General features: G+C 43.9%; 1 protein-coding gene across 2 annotated transcripts in view; it reads left to right on the top strand.

Annotated features, from left to right (window-relative positions):
* Positions 1 to 20,175, top strand: part of SFMBT2 (Scm like with four mbt domains 2) — a 122,604-nt gene that overhangs the window by 94,151 nt on the left and 8,278 nt on the right. For both annotated transcript variants that reach the window (XM_037389468.1, XM_037389469.1), the window contains 5 exons: positions 6,990 to 7,099; positions 15,110 to 15,285; positions 16,798 to 16,970; positions 18,757 to 19,005; positions 19,171 to 19,299. In XM_037389468.1, coding sequence (XP_037245365.1) covers positions 6,990 to 7,099; positions 15,110 to 15,285; positions 16,798 to 16,970; positions 18,757 to 19,005; positions 19,171 to 19,299 — 837 coding nt within the window. The remainder of the gene's footprint in view (positions 1 to 6,989; positions 7,100 to 15,109; positions 15,286 to 16,797; positions 16,971 to 18,756; positions 19,006 to 19,170; positions 19,300 to 20,175) is intronic.

Here is a 20,175-nt window from a genome sequence, read left to right on the forward strand (position 1 = left end):
GCCCAAGCCATCGAGATCTAAGGAGAATAGGACAGAAAGCCAAGCAGGGGTGTGTGCGATGTGCTGAGTGAAAGCTGTGGTGTGCCTAGCTCTTGATGAATGTGAATGGGTTAATCCCACACAGCAGGGATGACAGAGCACCACCATCTATTCACTTCATCCTGATCCCATCAGTGCTTGCTTTGGGCCAAATCCAGAGTATTGAGCGCTTGCTGTTGACCTCGGAGAAAAGCTAGCTTGTCTGAAAAAATGCACAAGTACTTTCCACAAAGATTTTGGCCTATATACATATGAAAGGCAAGGTGACTGCAAGTGGCAGAGGACAGCAAGATGGTACTGTTAGATAAGCAGGGTGCCTATGGTGCCTTGGACACCATTGTTTGACTTGGGCCTTCTAGAAATCCAGATCTTCCAGCTTTCAGGTCTGTATCTATATGAATCCCCCTTGACGTGGTTGCAGGGGCATGTCTGAGCTCCCTCTGCCCTTGCTGGAAAAGCATGGGAACTTCTAGGTGTTCATTTATCTGATGTATTGACAAGGTCATCAGTGCCCAGCTCAGGATGTTTGCAGTTGTCTGAAATGAGATGAATCGCAGCCCTTAACAGAAACACCTAAAAGACGAGGTTCCTCCCAAATCGCCCACCAGTTTTGAAAAAAACTCTGTACTGTACTGTAGAGTGACTCTTGTATCCCCATTCGCTTCCTCATCACCTATGTGCACTGCTTTATACACAACAGCACTGCTGGTGGTCTCACATGGTTAAAAGCTGCGCCATGAAGAGAGCCCAGTAACCCAGCTGCCCGTGCAGGTGGGACACTTGGGTCTCAAGGAAGCTAGTCAGAAATAACCCTCAGCACAAAGCAGCATAAAGTGGTTGCAGAGCAAAAGTTGACAGCTGCCACGTTTGAAACCAAGTCCATAGCGGCTTGCTGATGTGGAGCGTTAGCAATCTGCTGCTGCTTGGGAAAAAGGCGATGAAAAAGCAACATGGGGGAAACATGAGGCATGCAGAGTCAGTACTTATGCTAATGTTTCTTCCTCCTCGCCTCCTGGAATTTGGATTTTGAAAACATGAGCAGTGCAAAGCTTCTGTCAGGTCCTCCCCTAGTATCTTAGGGCTTTGCTGCAGAGACTAATACCGCCTTCTCCAAATTCCTCAGGAATTTGACCAATTACCAACTGTGGAAACCAACCTGAGTTTCCTGCAGAAAGCCTATTCTCTTTTGCTCTGCCTCCTTACAGAATTGCTTGCTGAAGGAGTAAATAGCAGTGTCAGTGAGGCATGGGCATCTTGCTTTTGGAGACATGAATGACTTCCTAAGGAGCGGGACAATGGCAATGGCCCAGCATTGGTCAGATAAATTCAAGGTCATTCTGACCACAGTGACCAAGTCCAAATTTTGGAAAGGGTAAAGGGAAGACACTCAGCGTGTTGCTGTAGGGGAGGTACACCTGGTTCCTGTCAGCTGCTGCACAGATGAGAGAGGTGTTAGCAGCTCAGAGAACCGTGGGCAGCGGGGAAGATAAGGGTGCCCAGTATGTGGAGGATGCAACAAGTGGCAAAGAAGACATCCCTGCATCAAGATGAAGATCTGTAGTAGCTGCCAGAGCACCCAGAAGGACTGCAGAGCTGAGTGGTGAGAAGACTGCAGGAGATACTTCCTCCAGCCCAAGACCACAGCCACAAGGCTTTGTACAGCTGAAGAGCTCACAAGGGTCCTCGTCTCTCTGGACCCAGTCACAGTGCTGAGCTTGATGCCTTAGTCTTGCTTTACACCCACTGATGATGTGGCCGCAGGAATGCAAATGCATTGTAATTATCTCTCTCTCACTATATAGGAAAATTGCAGGCCATTGTAAATTATGCATCAGCATAACTTGTCTGGAATAGATAAATTATACATGGGCTTTACTTTGGCAACACACAGGGGAGGGTGGGAAAGACAACTGAAAACAACAGCTACAAAGGAACAGTGGAGTCAGTAGTGGTCTGGTGAGAGCTTTTTAAATCACCCGGGTCTCCAGCCGTAAGTCACAGCCTTCAGAGACGCTCAAGTTAAAAGTCTGTGCCAGTCACCAGCCAGTTCACAGTGGGCAGTAGGCTCTGTGACAGAGCTGCTGCTGTGTTTGGCACCAATGGAAACCCTACTCTAAAAACAGCTGAACAACCAAACCTTGCCCCATTTTCCAGCCTGGATTGCCTAAGGCAAGAAGAGAGCAGATGTCCTCTCCCCACTAGCACCAGGTGATAGAAGACCTTGCTCCTGGCTGGGTGCTGAGGGAGGTAGCTCCCCATCCTCTAGCTTCCTTCACAGTCAACCATGAGGGTTGTATCAAAAAATGCAGCACAACTGTACTTCATGACGCTTCTCAGCATCAGTCCTTCCTTTCCTCCATCACTAATGCAGTGAAGCATCATCCTGGATCCAGCTCCAAACAAACTGGTGCTACTCACCTGCATGCTAATGGTGAGGTAGCTGTGGATCAGTACTGGTTGCTTCTGGGTTAAACAAGGTTAGGAGATACCCTCGTAGTGTGGAGTAGGAGCATCTTCTCCTGTCTGAGTAGTGTGGGCTGTTCTCACCTGGGGTGTTGGGAGAGAACCAGCTCAGATAGCCTTGCTTTTGTGCAGCACCTCTTTTCCAACAGAACAGGCATTTCTGCTGAGTTCTGCATTTTTACCGCATCCCCCGGCTTTCTGCACAATTGCTTTGTCCTCCTGTTGGGTTCAGAGGTTGTGAGCTCTGCACAGAGGAAACTGCTAAGGTGCCCCAGAACGGCAGCCCTTGAGCAATATTCCCCAGCAAAACCATGAAAGCAATTGCAACTTATTTTGTAGTATGATCAAAAATAGTAATTTTAATTGTATGTGTGTGTGCATATATCCTTGCATCCATGCAAAGCCTTAGGTGAGTGACAAGTAACTCTTGTGCTGTCTAGTGCCAAACTTATTTTTAAAGCCTAGCTCTTCACTATTCCTGGTGCCAGCACAAGTTTCTGCTGGGCCCAGTGGTTTATCGTGGTTTATTTCAGGCCAGAAGGCAAGTGAGGTGGTCATGCCTGTTTAATATCAGCTGCAAAACTTGTCTCATCCCTGAGATACTTGTTTGGAAAAGAAGTTGAAACTTGGAGCTGAACACAGTGGAGGCATCAACCATTGCCATCCAACAACTGCATCTTGGCTGAATAATAGTGACTGTGTAGTAGCTAAAATATGTAATAAATACTAGCTTAAAGTTAAATTAAAATAAACACATTGTCAGCTTTAGATTTAGTTGTTGGGTCAGAATATCTAAAAAATACTTCTGAACAGTTCTTCCATCTCTGCCAACAACTTACCATGGCAACGCTGCAAAACAAAATGAGGTGTCTTTTAAAGACTTCATATATAACCCACCACTTTTAGGGAAATACGCTGTAAAGATTAGCCTCATTTCTTACTGCTTTTACTATTTTTAAGGAACTTTGCCCTTTCTCTTTTTAAAAAGAAAATGGACTTATAGGTAATGTGACTGACTGTCCAAGTGATGCAAACAGGAGAAATCAGCCAGCATTTGTGAAGGAAAGCTATCGCACTCTGCAACTTGAATTTTTTGGAGCACAGCATGACTTCTTAGGAAAAAATTGCATAATTAAGCCGTAGTGCTCAGAAAATTAAGTTGCTTGTACTGAGCCTGAGATGTATTATTGAGCTGGGCTGATAGGGTTATTATTAGTGATCAGATGTGGTGCTGCAATGGCAGAAACCTCTATAGTCTGGAAAGATACAGACTGCATTTCTGCAAGAGGGTTCACTAACATCCTCCTCAAGACTGCTCAGTGGACTTCAGCTCATCTGTAGTAGTTCCTCCAACTTAGAATCTGGACATTGGTATTTTTGAAATGTCATGGACTATTGATAAGCATGTAAGCACTTAAATCTTGACTGTGACAAAAGCTCACTTTTAAATCTTTGCTCATCTAATCAAAGAATCCTGAAGAACTCTTTTTTTTCCCTTCTCTCTCTGTCCCACAGGCATGTCATTGTTCCAGGTAAAATACAATGACTGTTTACTGTCCCGACAGAGGCTAGCTTGGTAGTTAAGGTCTCTCCTGTTAAGTAGGAGATGTGGCATCATATCTCAGATAGAGGAGGGGAACTGAGTTTCTCCTTAAAAGGATGCTGATCATTGGGCTCTTGAACAGGAGAAGAGGTGTGATGGTATTTTGACCTGCACCTCATCAGTGATAATCTCCTGAGAAAGCTTCATCCAGGATGAGGACTGTTAACAAAGAGGGGTGGAGAGATGGGAAATGTGTGAATACACAAAAACTATGATGTGAAGAAAGGTGCTGAACTGCCCAGTGGCATCAGACACATCTAAACATGGACAGAAAAGGGCCCTTGTGCACCTGACAGTGGTGGTGCTGTGTGATCGTGCTCAGTGATGTGACTCCAGCCTACTTGCCTCTGAAAATCCGAAGTTCAGCAGTATCAAAATAAAACCTCATAGGTGCGTAGCAGCAAAGGCTGGTGGTGTCTGATCCACACCTCGGCTCCAGGGCACCACTGGCTGTACCCAAACCATTCCTGATGGAGAAGGCTGAAAAACTGAAAAGAACTACCTAAATATCAGACTGTCACACTCCAGCCAAAGGGAATTTAGTGAATCAGATCAAAATTTGACCAGTCTGATACGGGTGAAGTAACTTTCCATCTCCAGAGAAAGTTGACAACTGGAAACTTGGCAACTGGTCTCGGTTTCTTCACTGGTTTTCCTTTAATCAGAGTTAATTTTTCCACAAGAGCCAGTGTTCTTGTTTCTCCCTAGTGTTTAATAGTGTGTAATATGAAGCGATAATGTTAGAAGTTAACACTGTTAACATGGTGATGGGCTCCTGCTGTAGGGTAACATGCCAAAACCAGTGACTTGAGAGACACAAAGAGTGAAAGCCAGAGTTTTTAAAAAAACATCTTTTTTTCCCTTAAAGGGAAATGATTGTTCTTACAAAACATTTTTTTTAAAAACTAAGTTTAGAAGTTTACAGAGTCCTGTTGATGACCAGCCAGCTTTGAGAAAAGTCCTGGTATTGTGGGTGTCTTTGCAAGGCTGGAGTTCATTAGGTGTCTGGGATAATGCCCAGACATGGCCGTGCTGTTATTTGCAGGGTTGGGTTTTCTTGTCTTGCTCATTTCCCAACTGTTCTGACAACTCATAAAAACACCATCGCCCTGATAAAGGAGCAGGACAGCACCGTTTGTGGGAGCTGGTCAGCAAAAGACACTTGCTTTCTGCTCCCAGCTTTGCCACTGGCAAGCAGAGTGGCTGTAGAAGTGTGCTTAAGGAGAGCTTTCCCAACAAGCTCCTGCGTGGGCATTAAATAATTCCCTGGATTTGCTGATGAAGAGGGAAACACATTTGATGAGTTGTGAATGAGTGTGGGAGCTACCCAGGCACTTGATGTGTGTTGAAGACCCACCTTTGGCTTCCCTACATCGGGCCTCAGTGTCCCGTGTCGGAGTCCGGTGCCCCATCGGTTTGTACGGTGAGAGGCAGGCAAGAGGAGATGCGGATGAGCCACTGGATGGGCTCACTCGGACGCTTGCTTTTGTTCTCTTGGGAATCACTGCAGCTTGGTAACTAGTATAGTGGGCTGTGTGATGAGATGGGAACCAGCTGGGAAGCTGTGGGTAAATCTGTGTTGTAGTTTCCCCCTGTGTGAGATAGGGAGTGTGCTCCTGCCCTTCCTCGTAGAGTGCTCTGAGGTGTACGGATGATCAGAGCTGCGTGAGACATTCCGCATTGCTTTAGGTGTCTCTAATGGCACTTTTTGGAAGAGTGGTTTGAGTAATTGTTTCTAAGGGCCCAATGGTAAATCAGATTTTACTTCTAGGAAATAACCTAGCTGAATAACTCAAACTGCCATTTTACATGGTACTTTGCAGCATTAAGGGAAGCCCTTGCCTGAAAATGCTTAATCCTACAAGGTTTTCAAAATACTAGCAAATCCTCAGGTTGCTGGATTTAAAAAGACAAAAAACAACTCGGAACTAACCAACCCCAACTCCACTCCCCACCATAAATAACATTACTCTTTGCAATATGACTTCGTTTTTCATTTCTGATGAACCACGTTCATGGGTGCTGGGGAAACTTAACGCTCATCATCCTGAAATAATTTGCAAGCCCCTCAAGAATTAAGAACAGGCGTTAGGTAAAGAGCTAAATTATATTAAAAACAGTGCAGGCTCACTGTGGGGTCATTCATGTGCATGCAATGCAGAGTGTTCAAACATATGGTCTGGTGCTTTTAAGAGATTTGGTTTTCTTCTATTTATCTCCTTAGGCAAAGTGTAGACTATTAAAGCTTAGATTCCGTGAGCCAATAGTAAGAATCATTTTTATTCTGAGAGACTTAGGATTAAATGGATTGGCACATGCGTTTTGTTGTACAGAGTGGACACACACTGGGTTTCAGGCACACGTCCTGCAAACTCTTTTTGTGTTGACTTCATTAATATTCTTTTAATACAGTCAAGGCACGCAGCATGCAGATGCTTAAGCATATTGCTGACCTCAAGTACATGAATTTCTCCTTTAGTGTTCAGTGTGTAATGGCACACACGACTTTGTACCTGGTTGAGCTGTCGGAAGTATTTTCATTTTTTTATTAAATTGAGCCACTGTGGTGGCAGCAAATGGAATCTGCTTTGGGTGGGAGGATCTGTCTCAAAGAAAAATTATGGATAAACAGGAGATATTTGGGGTTAGCTAGCAGCATTTAATGCAGTTACCGTATCAAAATGATGTGTCATCTACAGTATGTTTGACACACTGATCCAATCTGGGACCAATTCTCATTGCATCTAACGCTTACCCTGTGCAGCTTTGTACCTAACTTGGCACCTGTAAGCTGCTCCTGCTTGTGCAACACCTGAGATCATGCTCAGTGTGGTGAGGGACTGCTTTTAAACCCGTCAGTGCTGTCGGTGTTGTTTCTTCATAGGTTCTCAGCATGGTGATCAATGCAGCTTACAAGCCAGGGAGTGTTTTACGAGAACTGCAGCTAGTGGAAGACCCTCAGTGGAATTTCCAAGAGGAAACACTTAAAGCAAAGTAAGTCTTCAGTGTGTGCTTTTTTATTTGGGAGGCTTCAAAAAGGGAAATAACTGGGGGAGAAAAAGGAACAAAGGTTTTTTTCTGTTGTGAGAGTTTTACTTTTTCTAATTATTGTTTGCATCATTGGATCATTTGACTCATTCTGTAGCAGCTTAAGAATTGAAATATTCACCTGAATGGTTCATTTCTATTGGCTTTCTCCAAGCAGCCATCCAGATTTTGATGAAAACTGCCATGTTTATTCAGTGAAGTCCTGAGTTTTATGATAAGCTGTTCCTATAAGCTTGGCTATTATTGAATTAACTCAATTCCTGGCTTTCTAAATGTAGGAGTATTACAGTTTTTAATATAGAGCCTGTCATTCTGATGCAGAAAAAACCTGGTGAGAACAAATGCCACACAAAAAAAGTGCAAACAAAATAGCAGGGACACATTTTTGAGCATTTTTAAGGCAAAATGCAAACAGATTTGAGATTCAGGTGGAGATCTGAGGCCTTTCTAGAATAGATGTTTCAATTATCATGTAAACACCACCTAAGAAAACTGTATCTAGAAAATACTCAATTTCCCCTTCCAACTTTAAAATCGACCCATTTATCCCTTCTTTATGTAATGGGCACTACACTTAAGATGTATTTCAACAACCATTGTCTCTCTGAAAGAGGGGAGTCACACCTAAGCTCTCTCCAGAGGAGCAGTTCTTCCCGCTTCAAGATGGATGTCAACAAATAGTTCTCTGAAGACAGCTCTCTCCACTGACTAACTTGACTTTTTGAGGACTGAAGTTCAATGCAGCGAATCTCACCCTTTGTACTGAACTCTTGTTACACCTTTTCAAATAAAAGCAATTTTCTCTTGGTTATTTGAAGTGATTGACTGTCAAATATGGCACTGTTGATTGCTATTGTAGTCGATCTTTGGCCGTGCAGATATTGCAGAATGCGTGCTTTGGTTGAGGGGAAGAATTGAGAACCTTTTATTCTGCGTCCTCAGAAATGGCTTTTCTAAAGAGGATTGAAAATAGAAATGAAAAGGTACTAGAAAACCCTATTTCTAATTTGCTTCTTTCATCCATGTGGAAAGTCATGTTTTTGTGTTTGTCAGTTGAAATTTTGTGGATGGAAATCTAAAAGTCATCCTTGCGCATGCAGATTTTCATTAAAAACAAGCCACCGTCCATGACCTGGGTTTCATTGATTCCAGGCTGCCACACCTTGTACTAGCAACCATTAGATAACAGAGTCCTACTTAGCAGCTGTGAAAGCAAGTTGTAATGCCCCATCTTAATCTACTATCCTGAAAGGAATTGAGCTTGTGGACAGTTTTCCTGTTAGCAGTATCCAAAATAGGACTTTGTTGGGATTTCTCATTTAAGTGTCGAGATCCGCCTGGTGCAGAAGTAGCAGTATCTGGTTCTTGAAGGCTACTGCAATCCTTATTTCTGATGGGAGACAGTCTGAAAAACGTTTAACTGACCATCAAACGCAGGGATGTCTTGTCCTTGACAGTCAGCTATGTCTACAGCCCAATCCACTGCGAACCCCTTCAGCCTGCTGACTCCAGTTGTGCTTACACCAGGAAGACCAACTCAGTTATGGGCTGCTAGAGGCTGTCACTCATCCGTATCACATCAAATAATCATCTTCCCTCACTGTTACCTGATGTGCTAATCATACTGTAATGAGCACCTCCATCTCTGTTACTGTCCCCCATGATGCTTCTACCCATTCATTCCTGGGTCTGTTCCCTCCTCCCATCTATTTAGCAGAACAGGCAGCCTGCTGGGATATACCTTCTGTATACATAGCCAGCCAGATAAAAGTCTACCACTGCTTTCCAGCAAGGAGGCTTTGTTATTTTATGTTGGCCATCCAGTCACAGCCTGCGTACATGTTCCTGTATGATGGCTACCCCAGGAGGCAGCAACCTCCACTCTTCAGTGTGTCAAGCAGCAGCTTTCAACTTTATGAAGCTACAGAATGGATCATTACAGGCTCAGAGCTGGGACAGCAAGGTTTGGAGTGACTTCTGAGCATAGCAATGTATTCTCATGCAGTGTGGCAATGTCCTCTGGCTCCTGAGGAGACAGAGCTCATGGCCGGGGACGGCATCTTGTTGCTGTAGCTATCTGCCTTCTAGGGCTGGAGCTCTGCTCACAGAGCAGTGCTTGGTGCTCACACCAGCTTGCCTGTGTGCAGCTTGAGTACTTTTAAGAGTGGGTGACACAGCGTTGACAACAGCCCTGAGACTGTTGTGCTACCCTAGGACTTCCTTCTTTTTTCCTTCCTCGGTTTGCTTGAGTTGCTTCATCAAGAAGCATACCAAGGTTTTAATTGCATTTGGTTGTGCAGAAGCAGAAAAGAAAACATGGTCGTGAAATCAGATGCCATGGGATGTGCAAACGGCACATGACACCTTACATCAGGTATGACAGTCAGTTGCGTTCCAGAATCTTAAACAGAGACCCGTAACGAGCAAACGCCTGTCTGTACTGACTTCCAGCTACGCCAGCTCCCGATGGTGTCTTGCTGCTAATGATGACAGCTCTACAGCCAGCTGGAGCGTCTGTGCTGTAATGTGACATGTCGTGTCACCGCCTTCCTTCTGATGTAAACTGACAACTCCTTGGATCTTGACAATGTTGTTGTTTGTTTGCGGTGGTGGCTGCAGTAGGGTAGAGCAAAGGGGAGGGAGGAGGACGGTGAAGAGCAGACTGCTTTTCCCACTGGCCCAAATGCCAAACTGTGCACTGCCAGGAATGCGTTATCTGAGTCCTAGGGCAACCTGCATTTAGTTTACTCTGCTGTCATGAGTGAACAGCACAGAATCAATTACACTAGCCTTGCAAAGAAGATAAACAATTTAGATTGTCTGAAGAGATGTGTCTGCAATGTGTGATGGCAGTCGCTTCCCATCAGCGCTGCTGGCTCTCTGTGAAAATAGTCAAACCTGATTTATTGGTGATGATGAGTTAGAAATGTCAGGCCTGATCCTCTGAATTCTCATGAGGGCCAGCCGAAGCTGTAGGCATTCAACCCTTATAGTTCTGATGCGTTAAGTTCAGTGCCTACATCTAGATTTGGCTCCCCAGTTTTACATAAAATGCTTGAGGGACTTTATGCTTTTTAAGGGTTTTAATTTCTAAGGGCTGTAAGTGGGGCTGTTTGGACTTACTCATTTTTGCAGGACTTGCAGCACGCGCAGAGAATTATCTCCTGGGTCTTGCATGAAAGCCAGTTAATCAAAACAAGAAAGATGAGTATTCCTAGGCTCCTTCATTAAATGAAATTTTGAGAGCTGTCCAAATCCAGTAGCTGAACTGTAGGAATATTTACCCCATTGCAGCCATCATTGCTTATTTATGAGGCTGCATTTCAAAGTCTTTTCACTGTGGGTGCTTTAGTTAGAAGGCTGACTTTCACTTGTAATAGATGATGCTGAGGTGTTTGAAGTCTTCTTTGCCTCAGCCTTTGCTGGCAAGGGTTGCTCTCAGGCCTCCCAGGTCCCTGTTAGTTTGAGTGAAGCGTTACCCACAGTAAATGGAAGAAAGCTAGAGACACTGTAAGCAAACTGGAGGTGCACAAGTGCATGGAGCCAGGTGAGATGCAGTCAACTGTGCTTGAGAGAGCTGGCCAATGTCACTGCAAGACCACTTGCTGTCAGGTTCGAAAGCTGATGATGATCAGGGAAGTGTCCTCATCAACAAGGGCAAGAAGGAGAATCCAAGCAATTACAGGCTGTTAGCCTAACATTCCTGGGAAGGTTATTAGGCAAATCCTCCTGGAAGCTATATATTCCTCCATGAGGAAGCTATAGACCATGCAGGACTAACAGTTGACAGGCAAGAACCAGCATGGATTTGCAAAGGGCAGGTTGTGCCTGATGTGGTAGCTGGTTTGGTGGCTGAGGGAGAAGCAGTGGAAGTTCGTTATGTTGATTTTATCAAGGCTTTCGACACAGTCTCCAGTAACATCCTTAAAGCCAAGCTGTGGAGATGTGGATTGAACATGTGTGTGGTGAGTGGGAAGCTGGCTGGACAACTGAACCCAAAGGGGTTCATGTAGTAAGGATATATCAAGCTGTAGCCCTATATATAGTAACAAATTAGGTACTATATATAGGTACTATATATATAGGTATATGATTTATAGGTACTATAAATTGTAGTACAAATTAGGTAAATGGAACCAAAGGGTTCAGTGATACGGAGTCCAAGTGGCAGCCAGTTATTAACGGTGCTCCTCAAAGGTCGGTACAAAGCTACAGCTCATATGATCTGGTTTGTCTTCCACGTCAGCTCTGGTGTGTACTTTTTGAGGCACTGCAAGGGTGAATTAGTGTGACCGGGTGGCCTTCCATGCTGAATACTGGAGACAGAAGTCATTAAAACCAGTGGAATGTCTTAAACCCTTTGTTTCCATGATCAGGAGGAGTCTTTATGAGACATGTCTGTACAACCAGAACAACTCCAGGGCCCTTTCTGAACCCTGTCTTCAAGAGTGTAAAATGCCACTGGATGATTAAATAGCTTAGAGGAAGGTAACTTCGCATAGTTGGGAGACTTTAAGCTAGTAAGACAGATTGGAAATTTCTTGGAGAAGAATAGGTAAGGGTTCTTGGTCCCCCAAAAGGGAATTGAAGCTTTTAGCCACTGAGTTATTCAAACTAGTCTCAGGGATTGTCAGAACTGTGGGCTGTAACCCTTATGATGAGACTTTTGAAAATGTGGGTAGTCTCAGTGTTCTTGCTCTTTGAAGTATCTTCAGCACAAGACTTCGTGTCATCACACAGTGGTCCCTAACTGGAGCTCCTAGAACTCACTTTGTTCTCATGAACCTCTGATCTGTTTTATCACCAAAGGAAGCTTCAACAGAAAGCTGCCAGCAAAGTGCTATTAGCTTAATGTTGTTGCTCATGGATCAGCAAAGATCCCAAGTATATTTTTTTGTGGAAATAATTTCAGCCATAAGGGTTTCTCCAGTTTTGGGGATGTGAGGGCAAAGAAAGGGGAAGAGGAAGGGAAGATTTCTTTGGCTTTAGCTGAAAAACCTTTTTTAAAAGAACAATGATTTCTAACAAAACTGAAAATGTTATGCTTGATACGGCTATTTTCCAAGTCTCCAGTGTTGCTGTGCTGTGCATGCAGGTTACTCTACTGCTTACAAGTGGCTGGGAGTCCTATTATGAAAACATCAATAGCAGTGTTAGTAGTTGGTAATTTTTTGAGTGATGCTAATGGAAAAGGGTTTTCTGATTGTATCCAAAGGCGCTCTTTCCACATGGCTGTCCTGGAACAGCTCAGATTACATTTGGTGGTGTTTGTGTTAAAAATCTTTAGTGTGTGAGGAATATGGAAAATATTAGTAGAACCTGGTTTATAGTTGAAAGAGGTGCTGCCAAGGCAAAAATCATGTAAAAAGTAATACTGTGGCCAGTACTAACACCTTGGGTTATTGAGACTGATTGCTGCAGTCATGTTGATCTCCATTTTGCCATCCGCTCTGTTAATTACTGTGTGGGTTGCATTCAAACCAGACTGTGAAATCAGTCAGTTGTTAATTTTCCTGGTTTCATCTTTTTCTTTCACCAGGCACTTTAGTACAATGGGTCCTTTCTGGGCAGCCAAACACAATAGGAAGCGCATAGTCAGAAGAAGTCAGCCATCCTTGAATAATACCCATCAGGCAGCTTTCTTAGCTTATAAGAAAGAACATCAAGAGGCAATTTGATTACAGTGCTTTTGCAGGGAAACAAAACCAGATGCAGTGTTTTCGTCCTAGTGGTGAAAGTCAGAACAAGGACAAATAAATTTAAGTTAAATGCAGACACATCCAGACATAAAATGAGACATGGGCTCATGAGGTACAGGTACAGGTGCTCCCACTGCCAGGATTCTTCCAGTGTGGAGACCCTTGAGGGGTGGCTGGTGCTTTCTGGAAGAGATGCTTTAGTCCAAGCAAACTTGTTTGGGTTCAAGTGAAGGTAACAGTGAAATTCTGCAGTTACTGACCTAGTGATCTAGGCTGTCATTAAACTTTATGGCTCCTGGAGAAGTAATAAGGGCAGGAGTCTTTTCAAACACATTGAAAAGAAATATAAAACGTTTATAAGTAGAGATATTTAAATGCCTGTGGAATTTGTTCTTTTGATATTGGGTATTGCCAAACCCTCTTTTGCCAGCCTGCCTGTGTAGCTGTTTCACAGGGAAGCTAGGGTAGCAGTGCTCTGTACCTGGAAGGATCCTTTTGCCATCTTATGTCATCGCTCCAGGTCTGTCACGGGGCATAAAGAGCTGGCTCATTAAGTAATTTGTTCATTCATTCATTTGGGTGAATGAATCCAGGATAGTCTTCACGTCTTGGGGTCCTTGGTTGGGCACCAGGTGGGGTATCAGAGCCTGATGCCTTGCAGAAATGCTCATTCAGGTTATGTAAGAGTTCTGTGTTGAGGTGGTAGTTTGGATCAAGTTTTTTACAGCATAAGGGTGGTTGGACTGGGCTGTTCTCAGACCCAAGTTTCATTTGGGTACCCTGCTATAACACATTGTGTACCACAGGTTCAAACTTTTCTTATATCCCAGTGTTTCCAGAAAGAGTTTTTGGGAGGGAGAGCAGCAAAAGGTGGTTTCTTCGTTGCTTTGTACAACTCAAACCTACAGAGAGGGAGTAGGGTCCGGGTGCATGTGGTGTAGTTTACCTCTCCAGCTACATCTCCTTTGTTTCACCTTTTTCCTCCTCTTCCGTATCTGACTATCAGCAGCTGATTCCCTGCTGGGGAGCTGTGGGTCTTAATATTCTCACAAATGCTTTGTCTCATTTTTCCTGATGACTGTATCTGTGTCTTTCATTGCCTCCCATCCAGTAATCTTTCTTTCACTGTCTCTCCTCTTTTTCTTTTGTGTGTGTTACTTTTCTCTCCTCTAAAGCACATTTATAATGGCTTAGCACCAGGCGCTCGCATGATTGTCTCTTGCATTGCATTCCTCAGGATACGTAAGAGGTGTTTTAAAAACCTTATCTCACTGTTTACAATAGTGTGGTGCTGCTGTTTAATAAATTATGGGGATAATTGGTTTTTCAGAGTTCACATCTACAACGCATTACAGCAGGGATCTTTCTTAGCCATTTATCGCTCAGAAACAGTTCATATAAAACACTGAAATAAATGTTTTAGCGGCACATGGATAACAAATTTAAGACAAACCTTTCATTGGGGATTTTTGCTCTGAGCATTCTCTGTAGGGATTGGTTTTTAGGGCCTGTTGGTACATCCGCATCAAACAACTCGGGAGACTCCTGATTAGTTCTTCAGGTTCTGTGTTGCCCACATCTCATAGCAGTGAAGTCATCTAGTCCCCGTATGGAGACAGGACAGTTTCACTCAGATATTTCTACACAGTGTGCTTATTCCAGTAACTGCAGCTGGCACAATGAAACCGTAGGCTTGTTGTGTGCTAGAACGTATATGAGAGCTGCCTCGAGAAAGATGGCAAGGGAGAAGACCTTGTATATGTGTATGTATTGTATATGTGTATGTGTATATATTGAGACAGTCTCCAGTGCAGCCCAAACACAGGGTGGTGACCAGAAGCTCTGCAAGACATGTAAGCTTCTCATCACAGGTCAATATATGGAGACTACATCCCTCTCCCCCAAGCTTTGCATCATTTCATAGTATGGGCTTGCTCTCCTGTGTAGTATCCTCCCCGAGCCTACTGTCATCTTTTTTTTCCATCTCTTGCCATATCTACAGATACCACCAGTCTGCACATGCATTCCTTTCTGAATCATGCTCACACCTCTGATTCATTTCACCTTGCCTTTCCTTCCTCAAGTCTATCTGAAGTGGAGCCACTAAAACAAGTAGACTGATTCTGTGTGCCTTCCCAAGAGAGACACCTTTCCAAAAGTCATTAGGGAAAGTATTTTCCTAACAGAGGAACATCTGGTCTGTAGCATCAGGGAACATGGCTTGATTGGTGACATGGGGTCTTGTGCTTTTTTCTAGATACAGAGGGAAGACATACAGGGCGACTGTTAAGATTGTGCGGACGTCGGATCAGGTAGCGGATTTCTGCAGAAGAGTCTGTGCAAAGTTGGAGTGCTGCCCCAACTTGTTCAGTCCTGTGCTGGTGGCTGAAGTCTGCCCAGAAAACTGCTCCATTCATACTAAAACCAAGTACAGTGAGTATTGGCCAAAGTGCTTCTTGTTGCTGGGCATCAGAGCAGTGGGGAACTGTGCATGAGCTAGTGATGAATAGCAGGAGTTGTGTAATACATTAATAGTGAGTAGGATTCCTCTCATCTAAGACCAGTTAGTTAATCCTGACCAGGCCACCACAGGCTCCCTTAGTATTCTGTATGGAGAAATAGGCATCTCCAGAAAACTGTCCCTCTCACTCCATCTTCATATATCTGTTCAAAAGTCATAACTTTTTGGAAGTCTTGACTTTTTTTCAAATGCAAAGTTAATATAAGGAGCACATAAAAGGAACCTGTAATGGCTAGCTGAGATTTAAGCTGCTACATCTGGGACAGCTTCGTTGGGTGAGATGAATCCTCTCCTACTAAGTGAAGATTTTCTGGCGTCTGCATCGGCTCAGGCCAGTAACACAATGCAGAGGTGTTGGAAGGAGTTTGGGAGCATTGGCTCTGGTCTGCTCAGGAAGGCTGAAGTTAGGCATGTGTTCAGTGCTTTTTATTATCAATGTTAGTGATATTATTGGCTCTTAAACGGGTCAGGAAAATGGAGGTGAGTGCTGTCCTTCGTCCACAAAGGTTGCAAAAACCCCAGAATTACTGATTTAAACCAATTATTAGCTTCTGTTTGGTGCAAGAGTAGAATGTGAAATGGGCTCAGGGAGATACTGAGATCACTGAATATGGGTTTCTCTAGAAGTCTACACCTGATCTAGACTCCCAGCTCCCACTGGTAGCAAATGGAGAGCTGGAGGAGTACAGCTAGAACAGCTCCAGTTGAGATTGTCTCATCTCAGAGTTGGTGGTTGTATGTGGCTGGATGAATTGTTCCTCACATCTCCATTGATTTGACGGAAGGTTCAGCTCAGTTACAAACTTCGACATGTGCGCCAAGTGTCATTTAGTTACCCTAGCTGGTGAAGAGCAGAGTATCTGTCAGCCCCAGGGGATGCTGTAGAGCACCTCAAAAGGCATCTAACACAAGCACCTCATTTAAGGTCAGAGGACTCTCACATCCTTAGTTTCAACTTGGGCCATGAAATAGTTGAAGGTGATAAAAACTTGTTCCTTTGTGCACTGAACAAACATGCATAATTCAGGATAGCTGGCCCTCTTCACTCTCTGCTGAAACCAGTAGCAACTGAAAGTGTATCTAAGACTGTTAACTCATGCAGAAGTGCATTGGATCAAATCTGACACATGTTGGTCTCTCTCCCTCCAAATCACTGCTTGGCTTAGTGGAAGCTTTGCCTAAGTACATATTGTTAAATTCTGAACTCCTCACTCATCATCAATAAATCCGTATACATAAGAACTGTAACACTCTGCACTAGTCCAAGATGACATCTTGTATTTACTGGACATTTGTCCCAAATCAATGTATTTTTGAAGTTCCTCATAAAAGTGCATCTAGAGGGCAGTACTGAATTAGTAGCAAGAAGCAAGCCAAAGTTTCCTTCTCTCGGTGGTTACAGTTTTTAATGGGTATTTCTCCAGCGTATTATTATGGGAAGAGGAAAAAAATCATTAAGCCACCAATTGGGGAAAATAACAACCTGAAAAGTGGACATGTCAAGCCAGCCAGACGCAGAAAGAGGCGGAAATCCATCTTTGTGCAGAAAAAAAGGAGATCGTCAGCTGTCGATTTGAATGCTGCGGGCTCTGCAGAGGTATGTGTTGCACCGGGATAAATCAGCAAAAACCCGTTGGTACCTTTGTGTCCCCCCATTGCATCTTCCTTTTGGGAGGCTTCTCAGCAAACCTCAACATTTCAGTTTTCCATTTTGAATCCCTCCTTGCTACTCTCTTGTTCTCAGATTGGACTGTTTTTTTAGGAACACTTTGAGGACTTTCAGCCTCATCCATTCTGGAGTCAGGAAGTAGCGGTTTTGCTCCCACCTTCATAATGCTCACTAGCTAACATTCTGTCTAATACTATATCTTTGTTTGCTTCCTTGTAAGCCTGTAGGCAGGTGGGTGAGCCTGTTAGATGCTTTGCACAGCACCTAGCAGAGTGAAGGAGGTCTGCGGTCCATGTCTAAGTTCTCTTAAATACTACAATTAATAATATGGACTCATGGGCCATTGTGGTTTCAAGGGCTTTTATTTTTTCATCAACCATTCATGATGGTTTTGGCTCACAGCATGAAGCAGTAGACGTTCTAGAAGCTTTAGAATACAAGCAGATGGTTTGTGTCCCAAATAAATGGTATTTGAGGCCTCAGTCTTTCCACTATGCTGTGCGATATGACAGGGTCCCAGCTTTAGCAGTGATTCGTGACCAAATACAGGCTGGAGCAGACTTAGTTCTACGTGGACTGTTCCTGGGTGATTTTTCCATGATAATAATGACAAAGTTCCTGTGCGGTTGCCCTTCTCAGCTGAGTGCCAGCGACTGGTGCTATGTGCAATGTGAAGTAAAGCTGATTTACTTAAATTCCCTCTGCTTCAGCTGGAGGGGGATATTTTAGTCAGCTTTCAGTTAATTGCTTGTACCTTCACGACTTGGTCCTCATTTAGGTGTATATCTGCTTCATTTCCTTAGATTATACCTGCTTCAAAGGAATTTAAACTCATGTTAAGCCTAAACCAAACATTAGTCAAGTTTTAACCTTTCAGCTAATATAACTAACTTTGTCTAAAATTGTTATTTCACTTACGGCCTGAGCATATGGCTTGGATGTATGCTCATGCTTTGAACAGAGCTAGGCTGTTGAAGCCATTTGGGCAACTTCCATATGTATAAAGTTCAAAATACATAGTTTCCATCAGTTGGTGTGTGCTTGCAAGCTCTGTGTGGTGGAAATAACAGGAATCTGGTTCAATATCCTTTAAATGGAAATTTGTGCTTCACCTTCAGCAGTTAGTTGTTGAGCTGAAGGCAGGGAAATCTGGGCAAAATCCTCTGTCCTGGGTTTTACAGAAACACTAGCTAAGAAATCAAGTACAAATATGCACTTGTATATTTAGATGTTTTTTTAAAAAAATTTCCTTTCTTGCAATACCAGCGGCATGCACGACAATTTGAAGCAAGGTGAAGGTTTAAATTCAAGCCCGTTTCTGATTTTATTTCATCTCAGGCAACCTGAGTTTCATTTTATCCTTTTAGTACTTTCCATTTCCCCTTTTCATGCACACCTGCAGTGCCATGAAGTTTGAGATGCCAGCCCAGCAGAGAAACGTTTCATGCCAGATGACTTATTGCCATTGACCTTTTGTTAGAAACAGAAAAAGGATTTGTCCATCGTGTATTTTTTTCTCTTACATTTCATAACAAATCTAAATTGAGGGCTAACCTACTTTAGCACTGTAATGAAAACAAGGTAATTTGGTTAAAATAAAATGTTACCCCAGACTGGCATGGGCACGGGCATGCAGTTTGACCCAGTGCCTTTTGATTTGCTGCTGTATTAATCTCTGAGCCTGGACGCTGTTTCTCTGATGGTCCTTGTGCAGGAGAGTGAGGATGACGAGCCAGACGCGATAGAGGATGAGACGGGAAGCGAGGAAACCAGCTCAGAGCTCCGGGATGACCAGACGGATACCTCCTCCGCTGAGGTCCCCTCTGCCAGGCCCCGGCGAGCGGTCACCTTGCGGAGCAGCACTGAGTTGGACAGACCTCCTCCCATGGAGAGAGCCCGACGGAGCCGGAGACCGCAGCCCCACTCCTGCGGTGAGGTGGAGAAGTGCCCGCAGGTCAAGGAAGTGAGTATGTCCATAGGCTTTCACTCCCAATTAATTGCAGTATTCTTCCTAAATTGACCTTCAGTGCCAAGCCTTCCTCATCTGGGGAGGGCACCTGTGCCCTGGTTCTCCACACAAGGTAGTTTTCTTTATAAGAACTTTTGGGTTTGTTTGTGGTTTTTTTAGGAAGTTAAGCAAGAAGAGGAAGAGAAACTCATCCTGGACAGTAACCCGTTGGAGTGGACCGTGACTGATGTCGTGAGGTTTATTAAACTGACTGACTGTGCACCTCTTGCCAAAATATTTCAGGAGCAGGTAGAAGCCTTCATGTAACTCATCTCTTTGTGTCTGTCGTGCCTATTCACATCACAAAGTAAGAGCAGCGCATACCACCTCACTATCTGGGCCTGGGGCTTTGACAAAGAGATTACAACCAGACTTTAGATCCCTTCAGGACAAGCTATAGCACAAATTTTGGCAAGGCATGGAAACCCTTAGAAACTTGTCAGAGCCTTGCCAGATCCTCAGAGAGACCACAAACCCTATAGCCATAGTCCTTGTGAAAGGCAGAAGGTTTAGACCTTTCTTGCTCATGACAAGGTCCACAACGCCATCCTGGCATCACATAGGTAAGCACCTTGGCATAAAAACAGGTAGTCATTATCTGGTCCATAGCAAGCTGTCTCTCCTGGCCACATGTGTTCCACCCTGTTGTACGATATTGGCCTGGGAAGCAGAAAACTGCTGCTTGAACCCAAAACTGGCTCCTTGAATTTGTCACTAACACCTAGGTGCTTTGAGTATGTAAACACCTACTTCCCATCTGCATCCAGTGAAGATGTGGCAGTCATTCCCTTGGATGATCTAATTTTAGGAGATGCCAAGCATCTTCTCATTATACAGATAGGTTTGCAGGAGCGGAAGGCAATGCTCTTTATTTCAAGTTTGTGTGATCGTGTAAAAATTATACAGAAACAGCCATTCCTTGGCTAACGCTGCTGAAAGTAAAGGGCAGTGCTAAGAAATCATATTTAGAATGATTTGGTGTTTCTCCTTTGCCAAAGAGTGTTATGGGGGCTTTAATCAAACACAGGTGACTGGAGCTTTTCCTTGTGATTTGCAAGGAAGCTCTGGTGCAGTGGGCCATGCTGTCAAGCTTCAGTGGAAGAGGAACCTGAGTCATGGACAGTC

Source organism: Falco rusticolus, chromosome 5 (genome assembly GCF_015220075.1).
Source record: "Falco rusticolus isolate bFalRus1 chromosome 5, bFalRus1.pri, whole genome shotgun sequence".
NCBI classification, from domain to species: domain Eukaryota; kingdom Metazoa; phylum Chordata; class Aves; order Falconiformes; family Falconidae; genus Falco; species Falco rusticolus.